This window comes from Podarcis filfolensis, assembly GCF_964270895.1.
Source record: "Podarcis filfolensis genome assembly, chromosome: 2".
In the NCBI taxonomy this organism is placed as follows: domain Eukaryota; kingdom Metazoa; phylum Chordata; class Lepidosauria; order Squamata; family Lacertidae; genus Podarcis; species Podarcis filfolensis.
In genome coordinates this window covers 8,617,130-8,640,466 of record NC_139605.1, presented here as the reverse complement: position 1 = coordinate 8,640,466, position 23,337 = coordinate 8,617,130, and the positions used below count along the sequence as shown (strand labels likewise).

At 49.5% G+C, this 23,337-nt stretch overlaps 3 protein-coding genes across 4 annotated transcripts in view; 2 read left to right on the top strand and 1 right to left on the bottom strand.

The window, feature by feature from the left end:
• The window catches only part of LOC310756746 (uncharacterized protein), a 1,375,527-nt gene that overhangs the window by 408,480 nt on the left and 943,710 nt on the right, over nucleotides 1–23,337 (top strand). The gene's annotated exons all lie outside the window — the stretch shown is intronic.
• On the top strand, nucleotides 35–8,923 carry LOC310756782 (uncharacterized protein). 2 transcript variants are annotated; one of them, XM_083601516.1, is made up of 4 exons: nucleotides 35–141; nucleotides 2,098–2,937; nucleotides 3,739–3,859; nucleotides 5,562–8,923. In XM_083601516.1, the coding sequence occupies exons 2-4, from the start codon at nucleotides 2,224–2,226 to the stop codon at nucleotides 6,413–6,415; spliced, it is 1,689 nt and encodes a 562-aa protein (XP_083457642.1). In that variant the 5' UTR covers nucleotides 35–141; nucleotides 2,098–2,223; the 3' UTR covers nucleotides 6,416–8,923. The 2 variants fall into 2 exon arrangements, with proteins under 2 accessions (XP_083457642.1, XP_083457643.1); XM_083601517.1 differs by having other exon boundaries at nucleotides 56–141; nucleotides 5,565–8,923.
• LOC310758184 (zinc finger protein RFP-like) lies at nucleotides 8,615–23,337 on the bottom strand. The gene is made up of 4 exons (XM_083604112.1): nucleotides 22,877–23,337; nucleotides 20,994–21,111; nucleotides 10,210–10,242; nucleotides 8,615–9,406 (listed from the first exon to the last, which is right to left on the bottom strand). Exons 1-4 carry the CDS (start codon nucleotides 23,300–23,302, stop codon nucleotides 8,889–8,891), a joined length of 1,095 nt encoding a protein of 364 aa, XP_083460238.1. The 5' UTR covers nucleotides 23,303–23,337; the 3' UTR covers nucleotides 8,615–8,888.

The following is a 23,337-nucleotide window of genomic DNA, read 5'->3' as shown; positions in this document are numbered from 1 at the left end:
TCTATAATGGTTAAATCCAAAGAATCCGATTCCTAGAGAGGCTCCATAAAGCTGGTGGGGGCGGGCGGAAAGGGAGGTCAGTAATGGACTCCTCTTCCTCGCTGGAGGAGTGGAAATGGCTCCTTTGCAGCTTTGAGCAGGGTGAGCAGCTGACACCGAGTTCAATAAGAAGGGGAATTTGGGGTGGGTGGAGGGTGTTGGAAAGGCGCAGGGTGCAGAGGAGGAGAGGCAGGGGGTGGGCTGGGGGCTTGGGTGGGGGTGCAGGAGGGAAGCACCCCCTTTCTCCCCGAGATCCTCTCCCTTAAGGGAGCAAGCCTTGCAGTGCACGTGGGAACGGCGCGCAGAGCAGGTCAGAGGTCCTCCTACAGTCCATTTGTCCCCTGTTAAACTTCGGAACTCCCTCCCACAAGAGGCCCTAGCTGTCAACTTTTCCCTTTTTTAAAGGGGAAATCCCCTTATTCTGAATAGGATTCCTCGCAAGAAAAGTTGACAGCTATGTAGGAGGCAGTGATGACCACCAACCTAGGTGGCTTTCCGTGGAGGAGAGGGTGACCTGCTGAGGGCTCTCCTCTGCCCTGCCACATTTGGAAGCAGCCGTGTTTCTGGATCCCAGGTGCTGGAAACCGCAGGAGGGGAAAGTGGTCTTGTGCTTGAATCCTGCTTGCCGTTTTCCCAATGGATGGCCATTGTGAGAGCAGGATGCTGGACTAGGTGGGCCACTGGCCTCATCCAGCAGGCTCTTCTTAGGTTCTTGTGAAAATGTCTCGTCTGGCCTTGCTTAACCCCCGACACCTAATATTTGGGGATAGACTGCTGCTGTAAAAGGAGGCTCCCCACCGCTAGTGTGGCACAGACATTCCCCTCCCCTGGACAATGCCATTTTTTAAAGTAGGAGTAAGACGCAGCTTAAGGGACGCGGGTGGCACTGTGGTCTAAACCACAGAACCTAGGACTTGCCGATCAGGTCGGCGGTTCGAATCCCCACGATGGGGTGAGCTCCCGTTGCTCGGTCCCTGCTCCTGCCAACCTAGCAGTTTGAAAGCACATCAAAGTGCAAGTAGATAAATAGGTACCACTCCGGCGGGAAGGTAAACGGCGTTTCTGTGCGCTGCTCTGGTTCGCCAGAAGCGGCTTAGTCATGCTGGCCACATGACCCGGAAGCTGTATGCCCGCTCCCTCGGCCAATAAAGCGAGATGAGCACCGCAACCCTAGAGTCGTCCGCGACTGGACCTAATGGTCAGGGGTCCCTTTACCTTTAAGACGCAGTTTCATTATGCGTAAATAAATAAAGTGTTTACTATCACTTTCCCAATTATCTTCCCCAGTAAGACCATCAGTTTTCCTCTCCCTTCTTCCCATCGTTTCTGTTTTCAGCCCAATCTTTCTTGGGGGAGATCTCTTTCTTCCACTTGCCCTGTCCAATTGCTCCCCTCTGAATGTTACCTAAAAATTTGCAAACCTCCCTCCCACAAATCACTACCCAATCAGATGGGTGAGGTACAAATAATAAAATTATTATTATCATTGTCATCATCATCATCCCAGCCTGTGCCTGTGTTGGATTTCAAATCCACTTTTATATATGTAAGGGTTTTTAATTGTTTTTGGATATGCAGTTGTTCATAGGCAGAAATCATTTTAACTTTATAAATATGCATGAGAGAGAAATAGCCCAAGCGCAATATATCTATATCTATATAGTACAGTATTGTGAAATGGCTTCAAGATCCTTCATAGGGAGCCATCTATTATTATTATTATTATTATTATTATTATTATTATTATTATGCTAAGCTTACTCAGGAGTCTTAGATGAGTTGCCTTGGTAAAAGCTTTTTGAAAGCCTAAGTGTGCTTGCTGACACTCTCGAATAACTCTAAAAGCTTCACAAGGCAGGACATCTCCTTGTAGAAGCCATGCTGTTTCTGCTTCAGCAAGAATTGGTCTTCTATATGCTCAGTTATTTTATCTTTAACCATCAGGGGTGACCAGGGATGGTGGTAGTCATAGTCTAGCAGCTTCTCAAGGGCCACAGGTTCCCCATCCCTGCAAATATACTGTCTAACTCCTGTTTGTCTGTGTTCTTTCTCCCTCAGGTGAAAGGGCTTCCAGTTACAGACTTCAAGAAAGTATCTCTGGAGGCTCTGATTCAGGCGCAGGTTGCCTCTTCCTGTGAGATTTGAAGGTTGACTTCAACTTGGCTCTCCCCCCGTCGGAGGAAAATGACTACAGATTATGAATCCTCGTCAGCCTTTGGTCTCCAGTTTCAGGATGCGCAGATGGGACTTAAAAAGGAGACCCAGGATGAGCCGGCAGCTGCCCCCCAGCCGGAATCAGAGGAAATGGGAGCAGCTCTTCGGCGTCAGTGGACAGCCCTATCTGTTAAAGCAGAACCAGATGTGGGTCTCTGGTCCCACCAATATGAAGCTCAGTTGCAGGAGTTCATGAAGACAAATCGGGCCCCTTGCTCCGGACAGGGAATCCCACCGCTGCCAGAAACTGTTCTCTGCGTTGATGCTAAAGTAGTTGCAGCAGAGCAATTGGCCCAAATCCTGCCATGCGCTCAGAAACCAAGTCAACAGGACTCCATGGTGCAAGGCCACAAGAGAGAAAGACATGATATCCTGAGCGAGGAGGCCGCCATCAGCTCAGATGTACCTTGCCAACACTTTAGGCAGCTCAGGTACCGGGAGGCCGAGGGCCCCAGAGAGGTTTGCAGCCAGCTCCGGGATCTTTGCCACCGGTGGCTGAAGCCGGAGAGGAACACCAAGGAGCAGATCCTGGAGCTGGTGATCCTGGAGCAGTTCCTGGCCGTCCTCCCTCAGGAAATGGAGAGCTGGGTGAAGGAGCGTGGCCCGGAGACCTGCTCCCAGGCGGTAGACCTGGCAGAGGGTTTCCTGCTGAGGCAGCAAGATGCTAAGAAGGAGGAAGAACAGGTGAAGAGCAAAGGAGAGAAGTTCAAAATGGGCAAAAGGATATTGCCTGTCCTGGCATTGGAGCCTTTTGCTTTCTAGGCCCAAGGCCTTTCTCGTAGTAGCCTGGGAACCTTGGGTTCTCTAGGCCAGAAGCCTTTCCGGTAGTTGTTCGAGCTGGGCAATATTGCAATTAAACGGTATGATGGTCAAACCGCGATACCGGTTTCAGACTTTTTGAACTGGGGATATATTGCAGCCACTGCCAGCACAGCGTCTGCCTCACTGTTCTCTGCCTGCCTGCCTGCACTGTGTTGGCAGCATTTGGGAAGCTATAACATATCGCCATCTCAAATTGCCTTGATCAGCTGAGAAACGGGCTTCCTTACACTTAAAGCAAGTTTAACTTCCTTAAATTTCCTTTAAATTGCTTCTGAAGGTCGACAATGAGGGAGACGGAGGCACTTCACCAGGGAGAGCGTTCCACAGATGGGGAACCACCACCGAGAAGGCCCTGTCATGGGTCAATGCAAACCGGGTGGCAGCTAGAGGCAGCACTGCCAGCGGGGCCTTTCTTGATGATTGTAGGGCCCAAGAAGGTTGATATTGTGGGACTCCCTTCCTTAGGTCCCGAACCATTTTGGGCTTTGTACTAAACCCACGAATTGGGCTCAGTAGCTCACAGGCAGCCCTAACGCATCCACTTTCCTACTGCTTCAAAATGCTTTCGAGTTTTTACTGTCATATGTTGGGCACTTCCCAGACCAGGAATGCACAATGGCAGAGAGTTATACAAATTTAATAATTCCTTGTTTGCTGTTTCAGGAGCACTTTCACGTGATCACAGTCAGCTTCCCTGACGATGAACAGGCTTTGTTGGAAACCTCACAGAGCCAGTCCCACAGGGAGATCAAGCAGGAGGATGAAAGGGATTCCAGCTCCCCAAGTAAGGACCTGTTGTTACAATCCATTGCTTACTACAAAGAGCCTGGCAGGGCTTTAATTTGGGGGTTCCTACTCGGGGGGGGGATGTCTAAAGTGACTGCACTTGGAATCCTTTGTCCAGTTCTGGTTGCTTCACCCTAAAAGGGATATTGTGGAATTGGCAACAGTTCAGAAAAGGGCAACCAAAATGAGTCAAGACAATGAAGCAAAGGTCATGGGGAAAGACTGCAACAACTTGATAGCTCAGTCAGTACACTAGCTAATCTCAAGGTCATGGGTTTGAGCCCCACATTTGGGCAAATGACTAGATGATTTCTAGTTGGTCCCTTCAACTCTACAATTCTATGATTTTATGATTTGGGGCTTTTTACTTTAAGAGAAAAGACAAATAAGAAGAGACAAGATATACAGTGGTACCTCGGGTTACAGACACTTCAGGTTACAGACGCTTCAGGTTACAGACTCCGCTAACCCAGAAATAGTACCTCAGGTTAAGAACTTTGCTTCAGGATGAGAACAGAAATCGTGCAGCGGTGCCCATTAGCTAAAGTGGGGCTTCAGGTTAAGAACAGTTTCAGGTTAAGAACAGACCTCTGGAATGAATTAAGTTCTTAACCTGAGATACCACTGTAGTTGTTCAGTCAAACCTCGGTTGTCGAACGTAATCTGTTCCGGAAGCCCATTCAGCTTCCAAAATGTTCAACAACCGAGGCACAGCTTCCGATTGGTTGCAGGAGCTTCCTGCACTCAAGCAGAAGCTGCGTTGGACATTCAGCTTCCGAAAAACATTCAAAAACTGGAACATTTACTTCTGGGTTTTCGACATGTGGGAGCCGAAACATTCCAAAACGGAGACATTCAGGATCCGAGGTTTGACTGTATAAAATTACACATGGTGAGGAGAAAGTGGGTAGAGAAAAAGGGTTTTTTCCGCGCTCTCTCTCTCTCTCTCTCTCTCTCTCTCATAACACTACAGCTCGGGGACATCTAAGAAACGTTAGAAGATTCAGGACAGACCAAATAACGTCATTCTCACAGCACATAATTAAACTATGGCGTTGGCTTCCAACACGAGGCAGTGACAGCCACCAACTTGGATGGATTTAAAAGAAGATTAGATGAATTCATGGAGGAGAGGGCTACTAGCCAAGCTAGCTGTGTCCTACTGTTAGAGGCAACATGCTTCAGAATATTAGTTGCTTAGGATCACAAGTGGGGAGAGTGTGGCTGTTGCACAAAGATTGTGTGGGATACTTAGAGGCATCTTGTTGGCCACTGTAGGAATAGGATGCTGAATGAGGTGGCTACTGGCCTGATTCAGTGGGCTCTGGTATTCTTCAATACTGTTCTCTTTGACATCTGGTGGGAGGGCGTTCCACGTTTGCTCCGACTTATTACTAAAGAGAGGGTTTTCTTGGTGGAAAGTAGTGGGGCATGCGCAAAACCACTCAGAGTTGTGGCTAGAAAGCATGGGGAAAGTGGGAAACTGCTGAGACCTATGCTTTGCCGGCATGGGATAAGCCAAAGTATGGGCAAGCCCTGAGTATAAGGCCTTATGTTCTTTTATGAGGTATTAGGTCAACAGATGACAGTATTATTCTCTTGCCCAAACCTTTCCCGTCACATTTTTCTTCGTTATATCACCATAATCCATCTCTTCCTTTCTACTTTTCCCCACCTTGTTTATTATCTCTCTATTTCAGCAGGTGACGAACACATGAATGGGGTGCATTTGGAGGAAGCTGAGCTTCGAAAGCTGAAGAAAAGCTCAGGAGATCAACGTGGATCAAACAAGCGGAAAGAAAAAAAGACGCAGAGGCGGAGAGAGATCTCTGTACTTCCTCAGGCAGGTGGTATTGGAGGTCAACCGAGAATCCCCACAGGAGAGAGCAGGGACGTGCCCGCCGTGTGTGAGGAAAGCTCGAGTGATGCCACAGGCCACGATGTGTTCTTAGGAGACGAGCCTTATACCTGCTCAGCCTGCGGGAAAGCCTTCCGTCTCAAGTCAAGCCTCAAAAGACACTGGAGAAGCCACACGGGCGAGAAGCCGTATACCTGCTTAGATTGCGGGCGCAGCTTCAGCTGGAGGAGCAGCCTCACCACACATCAGAGAACCCACATGAGTGAAAAGCAGTACAAATGCTCCAAGTGTGGGAAGACCTTCCGCTGGAGCCAGAACCTCACGAGGCACTGGAGCATCCACACCGGGGAGAAGCCGTACAAGTGCTCCGACTGCGGGAGCAGCTTCAACCGGAGCCAGAACCTCATCACTCATCGGAGAATCCACACGGGAGAGAAGCCATACAAGTGCTTGGACTGCGGGAGCACCTTCAACCGGAGCCAGAGCCTGATCACGCACCAGAAGACGCACGCGGGAGAGAAGCTGTACATCTGCTCGGACTGCGGGAAGACCTTCAACCGGAGCCAGAGCCTCATTGCTCATCAGAGACTCCACACGGGGGAGAAACTCTACATGCTCCGGATGAAAGGAGAGCTTGCGGGGAAAATGCAGCCTCCTCAGACACGGGTGGATTCGCACACTGCGGACATGATATAGTAGGGTTGTCATATTCCAAAAAGCGAAAATCCAGACACAGATGTTGTTGAGCAAGATGTCCCCGCAAAAAAAGAGAATGTTTTAAAGCTATTTTTTTTAGCAAATTTGCCAAAAAACAACAACAATTTTTGAAAATTCTGCCCGGACGCTATTTTCAAAAGACAAATCCTGGGAAATTTCGTATGTATGACAGCCCAATTGTATAGGCGTGCTCACAGCTGAGGGGGAAAGATGGGTTTGAGATCCACCCCTTGTTTAGATAGGTACAAGGACACAGTGGGAAATGAGTGCCAGAAATGTTCATTTAAGTCAGGGTTTCTTATGTGTCAGCCTGAGGGTGCTGGTATACCCACCGGGACCTCCTGTGGTGCCTGCAAAAGTTCTCTGTAAATATCCCCTCAAAAATCCACAATGCACAAAAGACTCTTTGCTCTTCCTACTCAGTTCCTGTTTGTACTGACTCCGCCTCTCCTGCAGTGAACACGCCCCCTTTCCATATGCCCAAGTTCCATTGGACGCCAGGACTGGATGCCCGCCTTCCCTTCCATTCTGAACAGGAGAGAGGTGCAAAGATCCGGCAGCTGACGTGGAGGCATGCTTCCATCATTTGGCGATCCTGTCTCTCCTCCTCCCAATGCTGTTAGATGTGGCATTTTTGTGTGTGTGTTATAGCAAAACCTCCTGCATGCAGCATTTTCTCTAAAAGTCAAGGGCTCTGTGCAAACCTCTCCTTCTGTTGAGCGATCAAGGCCAGTGAAGGAGGACTTGCTAAGCTTGTGTAGCATAGTGGACACGGGTTCAAATTTTGGGATGGGGAGGCACATTGACAGCAAACACTACTTAGCTGTCACATTGACAGCAAACACTACTTAGCAGAGCCCGACCTCACACAAACACCCCTCCCCAAATATGAGTGCAGTATGCTGGAAATAAAACTGTTGTATGTTAGTTAAAATAATAAATTTGATCATCCCTGAAAGTTGAACTGTATCCTCTGACAGAACATTGCTTCAAACTCCTAGGAAAGAGACTACTAGCCCATGCTGCTTCTATGGACTATGTTTCTTCTTTTACCTAGCAAACTGCCTAAAAAAAAATCCTTAGTTTTGTTAATAAATGTGGTGGAGGGGGGGAGGCAGGAAACGAAAAGGAGCCCCCCTCCAAAAAAACAGTGAGGACGCAAAGAAGAAAACACATGGGGGAAAGCCCCCTTAGCGCGTCATGAGTTTGAAGGAAAGGCTTTAAAGCAACAGTTGGGGAAAGACGGAGAAGCCCAGTGGAGGCTGCCTTGCCCCGTGAGCAGCACAGCTTTGAGCACGGCCACACAGACACACACACAGCACCCGAGCGAGGGCGGGACGTGGACGGGCAAGGGGAGCAGCTGGCATTTTGTCACCCCTCTCAGTGATGACACCCGGGGCGGGCTGCACGGGTGGGCAAACAAACTGCCCACCCCCTGCTCTGGTCCTCATGATGGAGGCAGGGAGGCAGAGAAACATTATCTCCACATTGCAGATTCCCTCAGCTCTAGAATTCGTGGCCCTTCAAGAAAGCTGAATGTTGTCCTACCCAAGACAGATAAAAGCATTTCATTGTGCAGCAGATAATTGAACTATGGAACTCACTGCCACTGGAGGCAGAGATGGCCACCAATGCAGGAATCTTTTGCCCAACATGGTGCTACAGCTGGTGACCCTTAGATTAAGAGTCCAGCACTATCCAGAGGACACCCCATTTGATGCCCCCGATATGCAGTACAGAATCCAGCTTGTAAATAAAGAACGTCAACGCATCAACCCTAATCACAAATTTTAACAGGGCAGAAGCCCCACTCAATGCAATGGGGTTTATTTCTGACAAAGTGTAAAGAAGGTGAGGCTGTATTTGCAGAGGATATTTGAAGCCGACGCCTTGTTCAACTTCTTTTAGATTTTCTTCCCGTCTGAGGTCCCTAGAGCAAGGAGCTATCCTGCTTGACGTGGGTGAAGGAGTTCATTTTTAGTCCTCTATTAATCCAATAATGTATGCATTTTCACAGCTGCATAAGGTCTTGTGGGGAGAGGAAGGTTTCCTAGAATTACAGAGTTGAGGGTCCTCTGGTCCCACCCCCTGCAGTGCAGGAAACGTTTGGCCAATGTGGGGTTCAAACCCACAACCCTCATGCTCTGCCAAATCAGACATCTCAAACGGAAAACAAGATTGAAGGTGAGAAAAGTTATTAGGACTCCTCAAAGTGTGACTGTCTCTCTAAGAAGTGAGCTGCAGAGGGAATTCTGGGAAAAGGAAGGAAAATGCAAAGCAAGAGCAACCCATTTTTGTTTTGTTGTTTCTGCTGATTTTGACTGGAATGAATCCTCTCAAAGGGCCCTTGGAAAACTGCCCAACGGGCTCTTGGCGAGTGAAGGTTTTTTATGTCAGTCACTCTGGTCTGGAGAGAAACTCCTGCTGGGCCTGAGAGGCAGATTTAGTCTCCTCAGGAGATACTGAGGTGGGTTTTATTTTCCCACAGATGAAAGAAAGGGAGGAGGGTCTCTCCAGAGAACGAGGCTCCTGAGAACGTGTAGAGTTTGGCTCCTGAGTCAGCGTCAGAAAAGGACACACGTCCCCCTTCATAGTCCAGAGTCACCCGGATCCTCCTGGGCTTCTCCCTCAGGGACAGAGGAGAAAGAGCAGGGGAGGTACGGGCAAAGTACTTCCCTCCCCTCTTCCCCAAAGCCCAGATCCCTCTCTCAGGCCTTAAGGGGAAGATGCCCTTTCTCTCCACAGACTTCCTGGCGACCCCCAAAGCCCACCATCCCCCACTTCCCACAGTGACTTCCCAGAAATGTCTGCCTGCTGTGAATCCCTCACCTCCCAACACACAAATCTTGTGGCTAAATCTCTCAGGATTATCAGGCAGGGCTTGAGGTTTGTCTCCCTTTCTCACGCTTTTCTGATCCTCGGACAGGATGAGTTGGGGATGGGCTGTGTCAGGATCCAGAGTGACATTTGCTGTTGGGGAGAAGATGAGGGAAAGAGAAGAATATGCAGAGTCAGCTGAGAGACAGAAACGGACATCCTGATAATAATAATAAAAACCCCCCGAAAACCCCAGATTCCCTTTCAGATCAAGGGGCTTTCTTTGCATCACATGCTAGACTGAGACTCCTCCTTGCAGATTCTCATCAGAACAAATATCTTCCTTGTTGGTTTTTAAATCAGTTCCCTTCACTTGAGTGCTGCATGTGTTGCCCTCAAACTTACAAAGCCTGAGCCAAGGTTAGACAAATTATCAGCATGCATACAACAGCAAAAATCACATTAATTGTTGAAAAGTATGCCAAATACAAACTTTTACCTTTCAATAAAAAGTTGTTTGTATCACTGAAAGCTCTGTTATTGTGTTTTTCTTTTAAGACCAAAGGTGTTAATGTATGAGTTGTTTTTTTCTAAACTAAAACCTCAGTATTGAGGTTAAATTGCAGTGTTGGCACTTAGCGATAAATAAGTGGGTTTTGGGTTGCAGTTTGGGCACTGGGTCCATAAAAGGTTTGCCACCACTGGTCTATAGGCAGGAATGGAACTCAGACTGGTGTGCAGGTTCTTTGTAGGGACAAGTTCTGCCCCCAGTCCAAGCCTTCAACCTCTCTCCCAGTTCATTCATGGGACATGGAAAGAACCCAAACAGCACTAGAGGACTGTTTCCCAGAGTGATGCCATTAATGGGGGACCCAAAGTCTGCAGAGCAGACGGTTCAACACCCATGAAATATCAGTCCCCATCCCTCCTGTGAAATTGTTCTTCTGGAAATTTACCTTTCTGAATTTGTTCACTGAATAGCAGAGCATCTGAGGAAGCAGAAAGATATAAAGTGTAAGGGCAACACTCTTCAATCAAAAATAAATCTCCATACAAAAGTAACACTTCATAATGTGGCATCCTTAAATTCAAGTACAATTATTAAATATTAATTGTACAAAAAAATTTAAAACTAGAAAATCATAGGAAGAATCTATGAAAATAACTAAAGTTTTAAATAGCAGAATAAGAATATTCAGCATAAATCCTAATGGTCTCTGAATTTTGTGCCTGAAATTGGGTTCTACATTGGAGGACTGGAGGGGAGGCAGAGCAATAGGAATCCCGTAAAAGGATGCAGAGGGGAGATTGAGGCAGCCTTCCCCAAGTAAAGTGGTGGGGGGAATCATTAAAGCCAAGATTGTGAAACATAAGGAGAAGCAAAGTTTGATGAGGAAGAATTGGCAGAGCTCTCAGGCAAAAGAAAACGCTTCCTCACAAACCTACAAATCTTTAAGGTTGTTAACAAGCATAATTAACAACCAGGAGGACTCTCCTGTGTGAGTGTCTGGGGGCCCTGCTCCTTCCTGCCACTTACCACCTGGCCCAGGGCAGGGCCTGACGGGCCTCACTAGGACAGTTGCTGTTACTGCTGGAGGGGTGCAGAGTGCTTTTAAAATATTTTTAAAAATTTCTTTTGAATTTTTTGTATGTGGGGGGGTGGGGGTGGGATGGATGTTTATTGGGCCTGGGAATTTGTTTGATATTATGTTTTTGTAATTTTTATTGTTTTTTGTTTGCATTGTGTTGTTTTTTTTAAGGTGTTATTTTGTTCTTAAGGGGAAGGGTCAGGGCTGCTGGGGAGTAGGTCCCAGCCAACAAAATGGCTAGGGCATGTTCCACAGGGGGGGATGTATTGGGACACCTGATCTCAGTGATCACGGGTAGGAGGAGGAGTTACGCTAAGACCAGACCATGTCATTACAGAGGAGGCAGGTTTAGTCGTTGTCTGAGGACTATCCCTGCCTCCGGGTCTGGTCCTGACCGGATGGATACTAGAATCAGCAAGGGATACCCACATGACCTGAAGGTGCTGCTGTGCAATGCCAGGTCAATTATTCATAAGACCACTGCCATCCATGACTTGATCATGGATGGAGGACTTGACCTGGCATGTGTAACAGAGACTTGGTTGGATGAAGCAGATGGGCCTGTCCTTGCCGCTGCTTGTCCACCAGGTTTCTCTTACGCACAGCAACCCAGGTCATGTGGGCAGGGAGGGGGGGTTGCAGTGATTTTTAGGAAGTCATTAGTTTGCACCAGGCGTCCTATTGGGAAGACCCAGTTTTCCGAGTGCATGTTCTGGAAGTTGGGCAATAGGGGCAGTACAGGATTCCTTTTGGTGGACCGACCTCCCCGCTGCACCAAGGATTCCCTGCCCGAGCTGCTTCAGGTTGTGGCGGATGTTCTCCTGGAGACACCTAGCTTGGTTGTCCTAGGGGATTTTAACATCCATGCCGACACAACCTTACAAGGGGCCGCTCGGGACTTCGTGGAAAGCATGGCCTCCATGGGGCTGTCCCTGAATAAGTCTGGCCCAACCCATAGCCGCGGACATGCCTTGGACCTGGTGTTTACCTCTATGGATGTTGGTGATCTGACTCTAAGTAAAAGCGAAATGAAAGAAGTGCCATGGTCAGATCACTTCCTGGTGCAACTGGACTTCTCTGCGACCCATCCCCTCTGCAGGGAGGTGGGACCGATTCGGATGGTCCGCCCCCGCCACTTAATGGATCCAAATGGTTTCCAGAGAGTGGTAGGGGATGCTTTATCCCATGTTGATGGCCTTTCAGCCGATTCCCTGGTGGCCCGCTGGAATGTGGAGTTAACCAGGGCTATTGACTGTTTGGCTCCGAAGCGCCCTCTCCGATTGCATGGAGCCCGGAGAGCCCTGTGGTTTTCCACGGATCTGAGGGCAATGAAACAATCGTTGAGACGGCTAGAGCGCCGGTGGCGGATAACTCATTCCGAATCTGACCGGACACAGGTTAGAGCTCAACGTCGAGCCTACCAAGTGGCGATAGCGACGGTGAAGAAGACTTTCTTCGCCGCCTCTATTGCATCTGCAGAAAACAGCAGCAGGAGACTTTTTCAGGTGGTTCACAATTTAGCAGAACCACCTGCGACATTGGGGCCCAGTACGGGCCACATGATCTCCTGCAATGATTTTGCAAAGTTTTTTGCAGATAAAATCGCTCAGATTCGGGAAGAAGTAGACTCCACCGTGGGAGCAGGGCCAGGGCAGGAGAGTGCTAGAGTCCTGTCTAGTCAAGTTGTGTGGGATCAATTCCAATCTGTTACCTCCGAGGATGTGGACAGGCTGCTTGGACGAGTGAAGCCAACCACCTGTCTCCTGGATCCTTGCCCATCCTGGCTTATAAAAGCTAGCTGGGAAGGACTGGGCGATGGGCTTCGTGGGGTGGTGAATGCTTTCCTCCATGAGGGAGCCTTCCCAGACCCGCTGAAAGAGGCGGTTTTAAACTGCTTCTTAAAAAACCATCTTTAGATGCGGCCACGATGGCCAATTATCGCCCAGTCTCAAATCTCCCATTCTTGGGCAAGGTGATTGAGCGAGTGGTTGCTGAACAACTGCAGGCACGCCTGGAAGAAGCGGACCATTTGGATCCCTTCCAGTCGGGATTCAAGCCTCATCATGGGACTGAAACTGCCTTGGTCGCACTGGTTGATGATCTCCGGCGGGCTAAGGACAAAGGTGAGAGCTGTTTCCTAGTTCTGCTGGATCTCTCAGCGGCGTTTGATACCATTGACCATAACATCCTTCTGGACCGTCTTGAGGGGCTGGGAGCTGGGGGCACTGTCATACAGTGGTTCCGCTCCTTCCTCCTGGGCCGTGTTCAGAAAGTGGGGGGGGGGATGAGTGTTCAGACCCCTGGGCTCTCACTTGTGGGGTGCCTCAGGGTTCTGTCCTCTCCCCCATGCTTTTCAACATTTACATGCAGCCGCTGGGAGAGATCATCAGGAGGTTTGGGCTGGGTGTTCATCAGTATGCGGATGATACCCAGCTCTAGTTCTCTTTTAAATCAGAACCAGTGAAGGCGGTGAAGGTCCTGTGTGAGTGTCTGGAAGCGGTTGGAGGATGGATGGCGGCTAACAGATTGAGGTTGAATCCTGACAAGACAGAAGTACTGTTTTTGGGGGACAGGAGGCGGGCAGGTGTGGAGGATTCCCTGGTCCTGAATGGGGTAACTGTGCCCCTGAAGGACCAGGTGCGCAGCCTGGGAGTCATTTTGGACTCACAGCTGTCCATGGAGGCACAGGTCAAATCTGTATCCAGGGCAGCTGCTTACCAGCTCCATCTGGTACGTAGGCTGAGACCCTATCTGCCTGCGGACTGTCTCGCCAGAGTGGTACATGCTCTGGTTATCTCCCGCTTGGACTACTGCAATGCGCTTTACGTGGGGCTACCTTTGAAGGTGACCCGGAAACTACAACTAATCCAGAATGCGGCAGCTAGACTGGTGACTGGGAGCGGCCGCCGAGACCATGTAACACCGGTCTTGAAAGACCTACATTGGCTCCCAGTACGTTTCCGAGCACAATTCAAAGTGTTGGTGCTGACCTTTAAAGCCCTAAACGGCCTCGGTCCAGTATATCTGAAGGAGCGTCTCCTCCCCCATCGTTCTGCCCGACACTGAGGTCCAGCTCCGAGGGCCTTCTGGCGGTTCCCTCACTGCGAGAGGCCAAGTTACAGGGAACCAGGCAGAGGGTCTTCTCGGTAGTGGTGCCCGCCCTGTGGAACGCCCTCCCATCAGATGTCAAAGCGATAAACATCTACCTGACATTCAGAAGACATCTGAAGGCAGCCCTGTTCAGGGCTTTTTAATATGTGACATTTTAGTGTATCTTTCATCTTTGTTGGAAGCCGCCCAGAGTGGCTGGGGAAACCCAGCCAGATGGGCGGGGTACAAATAATAAATTATTATTATAAATTATTATATAATTGTGCCCTTTGGGGCTCATGTGCTCCTGCTTCCACTCTCAATGGGGGAACTCTCAGGAGATTTTGACACACGAAGTGTTGGGTGTAGTGAAGGGTTAACCTTCTATGTCTCGTGCTTGAGGGGACGGGCTTACAAAGGAAGTAAGCCAGGACTTGACGTAAACAGCTTGGTATGCTGTGAACTGAGTGGAAATCGAAAGCATTCAGTTCAGCCGCTGCAGGGAGAGAGATAGGAGGCAGAGAAGATGCAGCTACAGACTGATGGCAGTTGTGGATTGTAAATACGCTATTTGTTTCCAATAAAGAGATATTAGGACAAAAGAACCGTCTGGACTGATTTACTGCCCTTTCAACACACGACCGCTGTGTAATTCTGCTAATTGCTTTACGACCGCTCTGAAGCCACACTGCGTAAACAGAAGCTGCAGAGGCTCGCAGGGGAAGCGTGGCTGGGCGCCAAACAATAAAGCAATAAAACTATCGAAGAGGTTATGGGTCAACGCCAAGAGTGTGAGAAAGGGCTTGGAAGACTTTAAAAGGCTGAACGTCGGCTTGATCGACTGCCAAAGAAAGCAGAGAGCAGATCGGAGGAGGCTGACGGAGAGAGGGAGCTGCGATGCCAGGACCTTCCGGAATGCCCAGTTGGCAGAAATGAGTGAGTACTCAAGCCACAGAAGGGAGAAGGGAGGCATGGCTCAGCCCCAGGGACATGGCTTTGAGTTTAAAATGCCATGTCAGAGACTGAATAGCCAAAATTGGCTACAATGGAGTTTTGAAATGGAACTCTTGCTGGTGGGAGAGCAGCTATGGGACTTAGTCCAGCCCCCACAGCATGCAGCTGGGAATGCAAAGACAGAGAAGGCTGCAGTGCAAAGTGAAATGGAGAAGCGTGTGCTTGCTTTTTTGGCTGAGATTGTGGAAGCTCATCTAGTGCCAGTTGTCCTGGGTGCAAGAAAGCCAGAGGCCGCTTGGCAAGCACTCCGAAAGGCTTGTGAAGCTGGGGTGGGAAGCAAGGGCCGAGACGTGGCTGCCCGAAAGAGAGAGCCAAGATGGCGCCGGCCACATTCTTGAGAGCCAAAACAAAGCTGAGAGGAGCTTTGAGCCCCCACAGGGAGGCAAAGGGACTGTTGCTGTTGCTGGCAATGCTGCTAGTGCTTCTGCTGAGCCTGGGAGCTGTTTGGATGCTGCAACGTGTCTGTGTGAGAAGCCTGGAGAGAGGCCAAGAGTTGGGAGCCCCGTACCCGTCAGATGGGGTGCAGGCAAACGTCCTGGAGACCCCGTGAGTAGTGGGGGGGCAGTGAGCAGTGAAAGCTCAGAGACGCCTCTTTCTCCAAAAGCTGCCAAGTGTTGTTTACATCGTGAGCTGAAGCCAAGCCGTGCAAAGCTGAATGCAGCTAGAGGCTTCAATGCCGGCCACCTGGAGCAAATAAAGATAAGAGCTTCGGATTTGTGTGGGAACGCCGAGACAAGTCCAGTCTCCAAGGCAACTGAGAGAGTTGCATCTACGGAAGCTGTGAAGGTCGTGGGCAAGTCTTCCTGCCGGGGCGGAGTCTGTTGCCGTGACAACCAGAGAGGACGTTTGCAGAGGCCCCAGAGAGGGGGGTAACGAGTGGATTGTTGCCATGGCGATCCAGGAATGTCAACAGACAGACTTTCTTACTGTCGTCATCGACTCAGGAGTGACAAACACGCTAGTGCCATCTGCTGGCCTTTTAAGGAATTGCAGGACAGTAAAAACTAATAAATTTGTGACGCTCGCGGATGGAAGTAGAAAAAGACTAACACAGGCAGGCTTTTTCTGTCGGAATTCAAGCCTTAGTCAGAGGAATTGGCCACTCTCCAGGTGCCCGGCTTGAGTTCCTTGTTGATCTCCCCCGTCAGCGGCTCCCGGCAAGACAAGGCGAGATCTCTTATCGGCGATCCTCCTCAAACATGAGAAGAACACACCACTCCCCCCTGCCATCCCCAGGGAGGGGAGAGAGACAGACAGAAATGTATTTACATGCCTTTATTTCTGTCTTTCCAGCAGTGCAGAGAAAACGTGTCTGCACTCTCTCAACATCCACAGCAGAGAGAGAATAACTCCTCCCATGTACTTCCAGTACAAGTCAGGTGACACTCTGAGCTAACATCCGGTGCTCAGTGGTGTGAATAGACTGTTCCTTTGTTCCCACGGTACAGTCCCAAAACGTCAACATCCTGTTTGGCTTTCCAGCCATCTGGAGCACTCTTTCCAGCATTGCTCCTTTCTTAAGCATGAAGTCAAAGCTTATGCGGCGCCAGGCTTAACCAACTGTTTGTTAAGTGTGCATGATTTACTTGCTGATGGTTTTCATGTATCTTTTGCAGGTACCCAATGTGAGTTTTCCAAGGATGGGAAACACGTGTACACAGTGCAGTCTAAAGGCAATTTGTTTGTTGTAAATGTGCCTTTTTCTACAGAAGAAGAAGACACCGAAGATGCAAAGGGGCAATGTGTGAATGTGGCGCCCCATGATGGTTGTCCGCATATTTGGCACAGGCGCTTCACACATCTGAATTGGGGGTTTCTTAAGAAGGCACCTGAACTGACACAAGGGTGCAAATTTAAGGCTTGTGACAAATTTTTAGATTGTAATGCTTGTAAACAGGTGAAGGTTGTGACATGTTCCTATCCAAAGTCAGAGAGACAGACCACACAACCCATTGAGTTAATTCATGCAGGTTGTGTGGACCCGTGTCACTTGAGTCACTGGGGGGATCAAAGTACTCTCTGCTTCTGGTTGATGATTTCTCGAGGTCTGCTTGGACCTTTGCTCTGAAAAATAAAGGGGAGGCGGCTAAAATGATCAGGGATTGGATCACCACAGTTGAGGTAACCTTTTCCACCAAAGTGCGTGGCTTTCAAAGTGACAGAGGTGCTGAGTTCACTGGTTCTGCTTTACAGGATTTCTTTAGGGAGAAGGGGATTAGCCACCGATTGACTGCTCCTTACTCTCTGCAACAGAATGGGCTGGCAGAGAGAAAGAACAGGACGGTGCAGGAAGCGGTATCTTCGGTCTTGTGGGATGCAGGGCTACCCCAGAAGTATTGGTCGGAAGCCTGGCGGTATGTGGTGCATACGCAAAACAGAGTGTACAACTCTAGTGTAGGAAATACACCTTATTTCTTGCTGCATGGAAAGAAGCCTAAGGTACACTACCTTCGTGTGTTTGGTTGTGAGGCCTGGGTGCTTATTCCAAAGGCTCTACGCAAGAAAGGTGAGCAAAGATCAAAAAGAATGATCTTTGTAGGGTATGAGCCTGGCTCAAAGGCCTGGCGGTTTGCGTACCCAAGTGGAAACCAGTCTAGGTTGGTTATCAGCAATAGCGCTGAGTTCTGTGAACAAGCTGGTTGGAAACGTCTGCACACTAATCCAGACGTGATTCCACAGCCGTTCTATGACTTAGACGTTGAGGAGGAAGAGGAACTTGTTGGGGACCACGGTGTTACGAAAAGGAGCAATGCTGAGTTCTCCAGACGGCTGGAAAGCCAAACAGGATGTTGACGTTATGGGACTGTACCGTGGGAACAAGGGACAGTCTATTCTGTGCACTGAGCACCGGATGTTAGCTCAGAGTGTCACATGACCCTGTACTGGAAGTACATGGGAGGAGTTTTTCTCTCTCTGCTGTTGGTGTTAAGAGAGTGCAGACACGTTTTCTCTGTACTGCTGGAAAGACAGAAATAAAGGCATGTAAATACATTTCTGTCTGTCTCTCTCCCCTCCCTGGGAATGAGGGGGGAGGGATGGTGTGTTCTTCTCACGTTTGAGGAGAATCGCCGATAGTTATCTCGCCTTGTCTTGCCGGGAGTCGCTGACGGGGGAGATCAACAAGGAATCCAAGCCGGGCACCTGGAGAGTGGCCAATTCCTCTGACTAAGGCTTGAATTCCGACACACGGTCCAGAGCAACAAGGTCCACCACAGGGACAGAGTCCAAGGCAGGGACAGCTCAGGATCCCTCAGAGGGGGGAACCTAGAACACCTCCTCAGGCAAGTGTCAAGTCTGAGCCAAAGAGTGAGCCTTCCTCACCTGCTGGACCAGCTGTAAGGCCCAAGAGACGCAGCAGGTCAGAGGGGGAAGACACTGAAGTTGAGGATGATTTAGCTGAACCCAGTGAGGCAGCAGTGACACCAGGGTTCACACTGAGGAGATCGGCGAGGACAAGGAGGCCTCCTGATTGATATGACGCTTCAGGCGTCTGGGTAGGTTCAGCCAGGTGTGAACCTGAATCCTTCGAGGATATTCAGAGTTTACCTGAGGAAGAAGCAGGTAAGCGGCACATGGCAATGGACAAAGAGATGAAGTCCATGAAAGATCTAGGTGTGTTCTCACTCAGAGTTGCCACCGGGAAAGCAGGCTGTGAGTTGCAGGTGGGTTTACCACCTGAAACCCACTGACGCTGGAGAACCACAGTATAAAGCTAGGTTAGTTGCTCGAGGATTCACTCAGAGAAAGGGAATACACTTCACGGAGGTGTATTCGCCAACGTCACGAGCAGAGACTCTGAGAACGCTTTTAGCTTGTGCAGCACAGAGAGGCTGGAAGGTAAACCACTTTGATGTGGATGTTGCCTACCTAAACTCAGATCTCCAGGAGGAGCTGTACATGATTCCTCCTCCAGGGTTTGAGAACTTTAGACAGGGCATTGTGTGGAGATTGCACAAATCCATCTATGGATTACGTCAATCTGCTAGAAACTGGAACATGTGCCTGAATGAAGCCTTAGAAGAGCTAGGTTTCAGAAGAAGTGTTGCTGATAGCTGCCTTTATTTGAGAGGACCAGGTGCAACACAAGAATTTCTTCAACTTTGGGTTGATGACGTGCTGTTTTTCTCAGAGACAGATGGACAGGCAGAGAAATTTGCCAAAGAGCTAGGTAAACGGTTCAAGCTTAAGCAGCTTAGTGCTGTCAAAACCTATCTAGGTGTCAATGTTGAGCGTGCACAGGATGGAAGCTTCTTGCTCAGCCAGAGAGGCAAAATTGAGCAACTGCTTCAGAAGTTCAGGATGAGTGATTGTGCAGGAGTGACAAGTCCTATGGAGACTAGTTTTGTGAAGGACAGCCAGCAAGTAGAACGCGCTGTGTTCGAAAATGCTGAAGTGTTTCAGTCAGCCCTAGGGAGTTTGCTGTACTTGTCCCAGTGGAGCAGACCTGATCTAGCGTTTGCTGTCAATCTGCTCAGCAGGGAAGCTTCAAACCCTAGTGTGCAAGCCTGGAATGGCATCAAGAGAGTTCTGAGGTATTTGCAGGAAACCAAAGACTTTTGTCTTAGGTTGCCAGCACAAGGAGAAGTCAAACTGACTTGTTTTTGGACTCGGACTGGGCTAATCTGGAAGACCGCAAGTCCGTGTCTGGCCTAGTGGTGATGTTTGGGAACTCAGTAGTTGGATGGAGGTCCAAGAAGCAAAGTCTTATAGCGCTCTCATCCACTGAGGCTGAGTTCAGTGCTCTTTCAGAGGTATGCAGAGAAGTAGAGTTCTATGCTTGTTTGGCGCAGGAACTCTGAGGAGTGGATTGTCTGCCGATACGTGTTTTCGAGGACAATCAACCATGCCTTCGTTTGACCGAGACGGGTCAATTCAAGGCCAGGACTAAACACCTAGACATTCGCTTTCAGAATGTGTGCCAGAGTGTTCAGGAGGGATTAGTTGCGCTGAAGTACTGCCCTTCTGCCAAGAACCTAGCTGATGGGTTCACAAAGCCACTCTCCTTCCAAAGACATGGGGAGCTCTGCGAAGGTCTGGGTTTCGGATGCCTAAGGGTCAATTCTCCCCTCAGGCGCGAGACAAGAGGGGGTGTTGGGTGTAGTGAAGGGTTAACCTTCTATGTCTCGTGCTTGAGGGGACGGGCTTACAAGGGAAGCCAGGATGTGACGTAAACAGCTTGGTATGCTGTGAACTGAGTGGAAATCGAAAGCATTCAGTTCAGCCGCTGCAGGGAGAGAGAGAGGAGGCAGAGAAGATGCAGCTACAGACTGATGGCAGTTGTGGATTGTAAATACACTATTTGTTTCCAATAAAGAGATATTAGGACAAAAGAACCGTCTGGACTGATTTACTGCCCTTTCGACACACGACCGCTGTGTAATTCTGCTAATTGCTTTACGACCGCTCTGAAGCCACACTGTGTAAACAGAAGCTGCAGAGGCTCGCAGGGGAAGCGTGGCTGGGCGCCAAACAATAAAGCAATAAAACTATCGAAGATGAAGCCCTAGATATGGCAGCTGCAGGGGGACGTCTGAGGAGGAGACGGCTCAGGCCTTGGCTCCACGGCTGAGAACCAAGCCTGAACAGGAGGCAGAGGGGGAACTGGGGGCTTCTTAATGCCCCTTGACTCCATTCAGAGCAGGAGAACCTCCAAAAGGACAACCCCAGATTGTGCAGACAAGGAAAAGGAGGTTTCATATAGCTGTAAACAGATGCACATTGGATGAAAAAAATCCTGACTTTGCTCTACACTCTGGTTCAGGCTTTCTTTACAGGATCCAGCGTCACAATATACATGGGCCATTCTGGGGGACAGGAAATGAAGGCTGGAGCACCAAGAAGGAAGGTATCCTGGGGTTACTCAATTCCATGCAATAAGAGCCTGGCATGTTCAGTTCTGAAGAAGTAACAGAATTCCCAGTGTGAAATCCTGGCAGCCAGTTTTCATTACCTTTCCATTGTCTGGGGAATGGGGGGAAGTTGAAATGGGCCGATTTCCCCATCCTTCCACAGTCCTGACTCAATTCTTCAAGTGCTTGTTCCCTCACTAGTAACAACAGAGACACTTACAAGGAGGTCTTTGCTTTCCTTGTCCAGGGCTGCTTGATGGGCCAGAATTTCCTCTCTCTCTTTCCTCAGAATCTCCAAGCGGTGACAGATCTCTCCCTGAAAAGAAAAAGGGAAACTTAGGTTTTATTGAGACACAGAGAGAGGAGATGAATATTATACAGGCTTCTTGGGTCTAGTGGCCTTGCTATAATAGAAAAGTACAGTGGAATCTCGGGTTAAGAATTTAATTTGTTCTGGAGGTCCGTTCTTAACCTGAAACACCACTTTAGCTAATGGGGCCTCCCGCTGCTGCCGCCACGCGATTTCTGTTCTCATCCTGAGGTAAAGTACCACTGTAGTTTACTAGAGGAAATAAAAGTACAACCTTTTTGGGTCTAAGGCTCCCTGGACCAACTACCTTCTTTCTGCGGTGTCCCTGTGGGGCTCAGGATCCCAGTTAGATCCCCCCTTGCTTGCAGATCTTGCAGCCCTTTCTCGAACACCCTCCCTTGTGGAGGGCTCTCTCAGCCTCCTCTCCCCTCTCGTTAGGAGTCCTCCTCTGGGTCTCTGAGCCCCAAAAGAGATGCCTCCTCACGCTGCCCCACAGGGGCCTGGGACTTTTCTGTCTATTCACAACAGCAAGGGCCCCTTGCCAGTTTGCTTGCTTACTCCGAGGCCACCTCAGCTCCTGGCAGCCAACACCCCCTGGCCAGCCCCAGAGGCACCATTCGCCAGCGGAGCTTGTAGCCAGGGCTGCTGCAACAAACAGCTTGAGGGACAGAGGCCAGTGTTGCCAGCAGCACCCCTGAGCATCATTCAAGGCACCCCAGGTGCCACAGCACACGGGTTGAAAAGCACAGCAGAACTGGGATAAAAAAGTTTTCTAGTGCAACAAACTAGTCTGGAGAAGAGCAAAGGCAGCCATGCTCGCTCCTTTGTCTCCTCCGAGGAAAGTCCCAGCCTGGCCTCTCATCTTGAGGTCCCAGGGAGAAGTCGGAAGAGGAGGAGGAGGAAGGGCTAAGGCCATATCCAGAATGAGGGTTTTATTTTTTATGTATAATAGCACAGGTCCCATTCTGAGTTGTCATGGAAAAGTCATCTTTCCCCCTGGTCTTTGTAAATGCCACTCTGAACCACTGGCGCCCTCCCTGTGGAACGCCCTCCCCACCAGATGTCAAAGAGAACAACAACTACCAGACTTTTAGAAGACAAGGGAAACTTTTAATGTTTGATGTATTATGGTATTTTAATATTGTTTTGGAAGCCGCCCAGAGTGGCTGGGGAGGCCCAGCCAGATGGGCGGGGTATAAATAATAAATTTTTATTATTATTATAATTATTGTTATCACTGAGTCCATTGCCATTTGGGATGGGAGGAGATCCTCAGCACACGCACACACCCCACCTCTGAAATCTCATTGCACAGGCTCCACAGCACCCCCAGAATAAGCATGCTCCCCACCAGTAGGCGCTTCCACCCCCCCACTCCTAAATCTGCTTCCAACAGATACTTGGGGGAGGAACCTGTACCATCTGGTCAATTCCTGGCCACCACTCCTCCCCTCTCCCACCCAGCTGATCCCTTGCAACCTTGCTGGGGTGTGTGGATGAGGTTAACCCTTTCTCTCCCTCCCACCGTCCCAGTACAAATCTTTGAAGCTGTTGTGAGTATATCAAGGGAAGATCCCTTTGTCACCCTGGCAGAGAGAAAGACTTCAACTCCCTCCTCCCAGGAGTCCTCAGGCTTCCCCTTGGCTGCTTTTTACATAATAAACAACCACCAATTCATGCCATGCCTACTTTGGACCTGAGAATTAAAAAGAAAACCTCCCAAGAAGAATCCACAGCTATTTCTCCCCCTCCAGATCCAGGGATCTCCTACCTTGTATTCCTCGGAAGCCTCCTCCAGAGGAATCACATCGTGATGTTTGTGCTCCTTGGATCTGTCGCACACCACGCAGATGAGGGCTTCGTCCTCCTTGCAGAAGAGCTTCAGGGGCTCCTGGTGCTTCTCACAGACTCCTCCTTTCCCTCCTTCCTCCTTTCCCTCTTGAAGGCTGAGATTCTCGATTAATTCTACGAAGTTTGCCAGTTGCCGGTTGGGGATGAGGCTCCTTCTCTGGACTGTTTTTCTGCACTGAGGGCAGGAAGCCTCTGCCTCCGATTCCCCCCAGAACAGGATCAGGCAGGATCGGCAGAAGTTGTGCCCACACTCTGGGATGATCACTGGATCCTTGAAGTAATCCAGGCAGATGGAGCAAGTGGCTTCGTCACAAAGATTCTGGATGGGACCCCCTGCAGCAGCCATGGCTCCCTCACTTTCGTTTTCTCAGTTTTCACCCC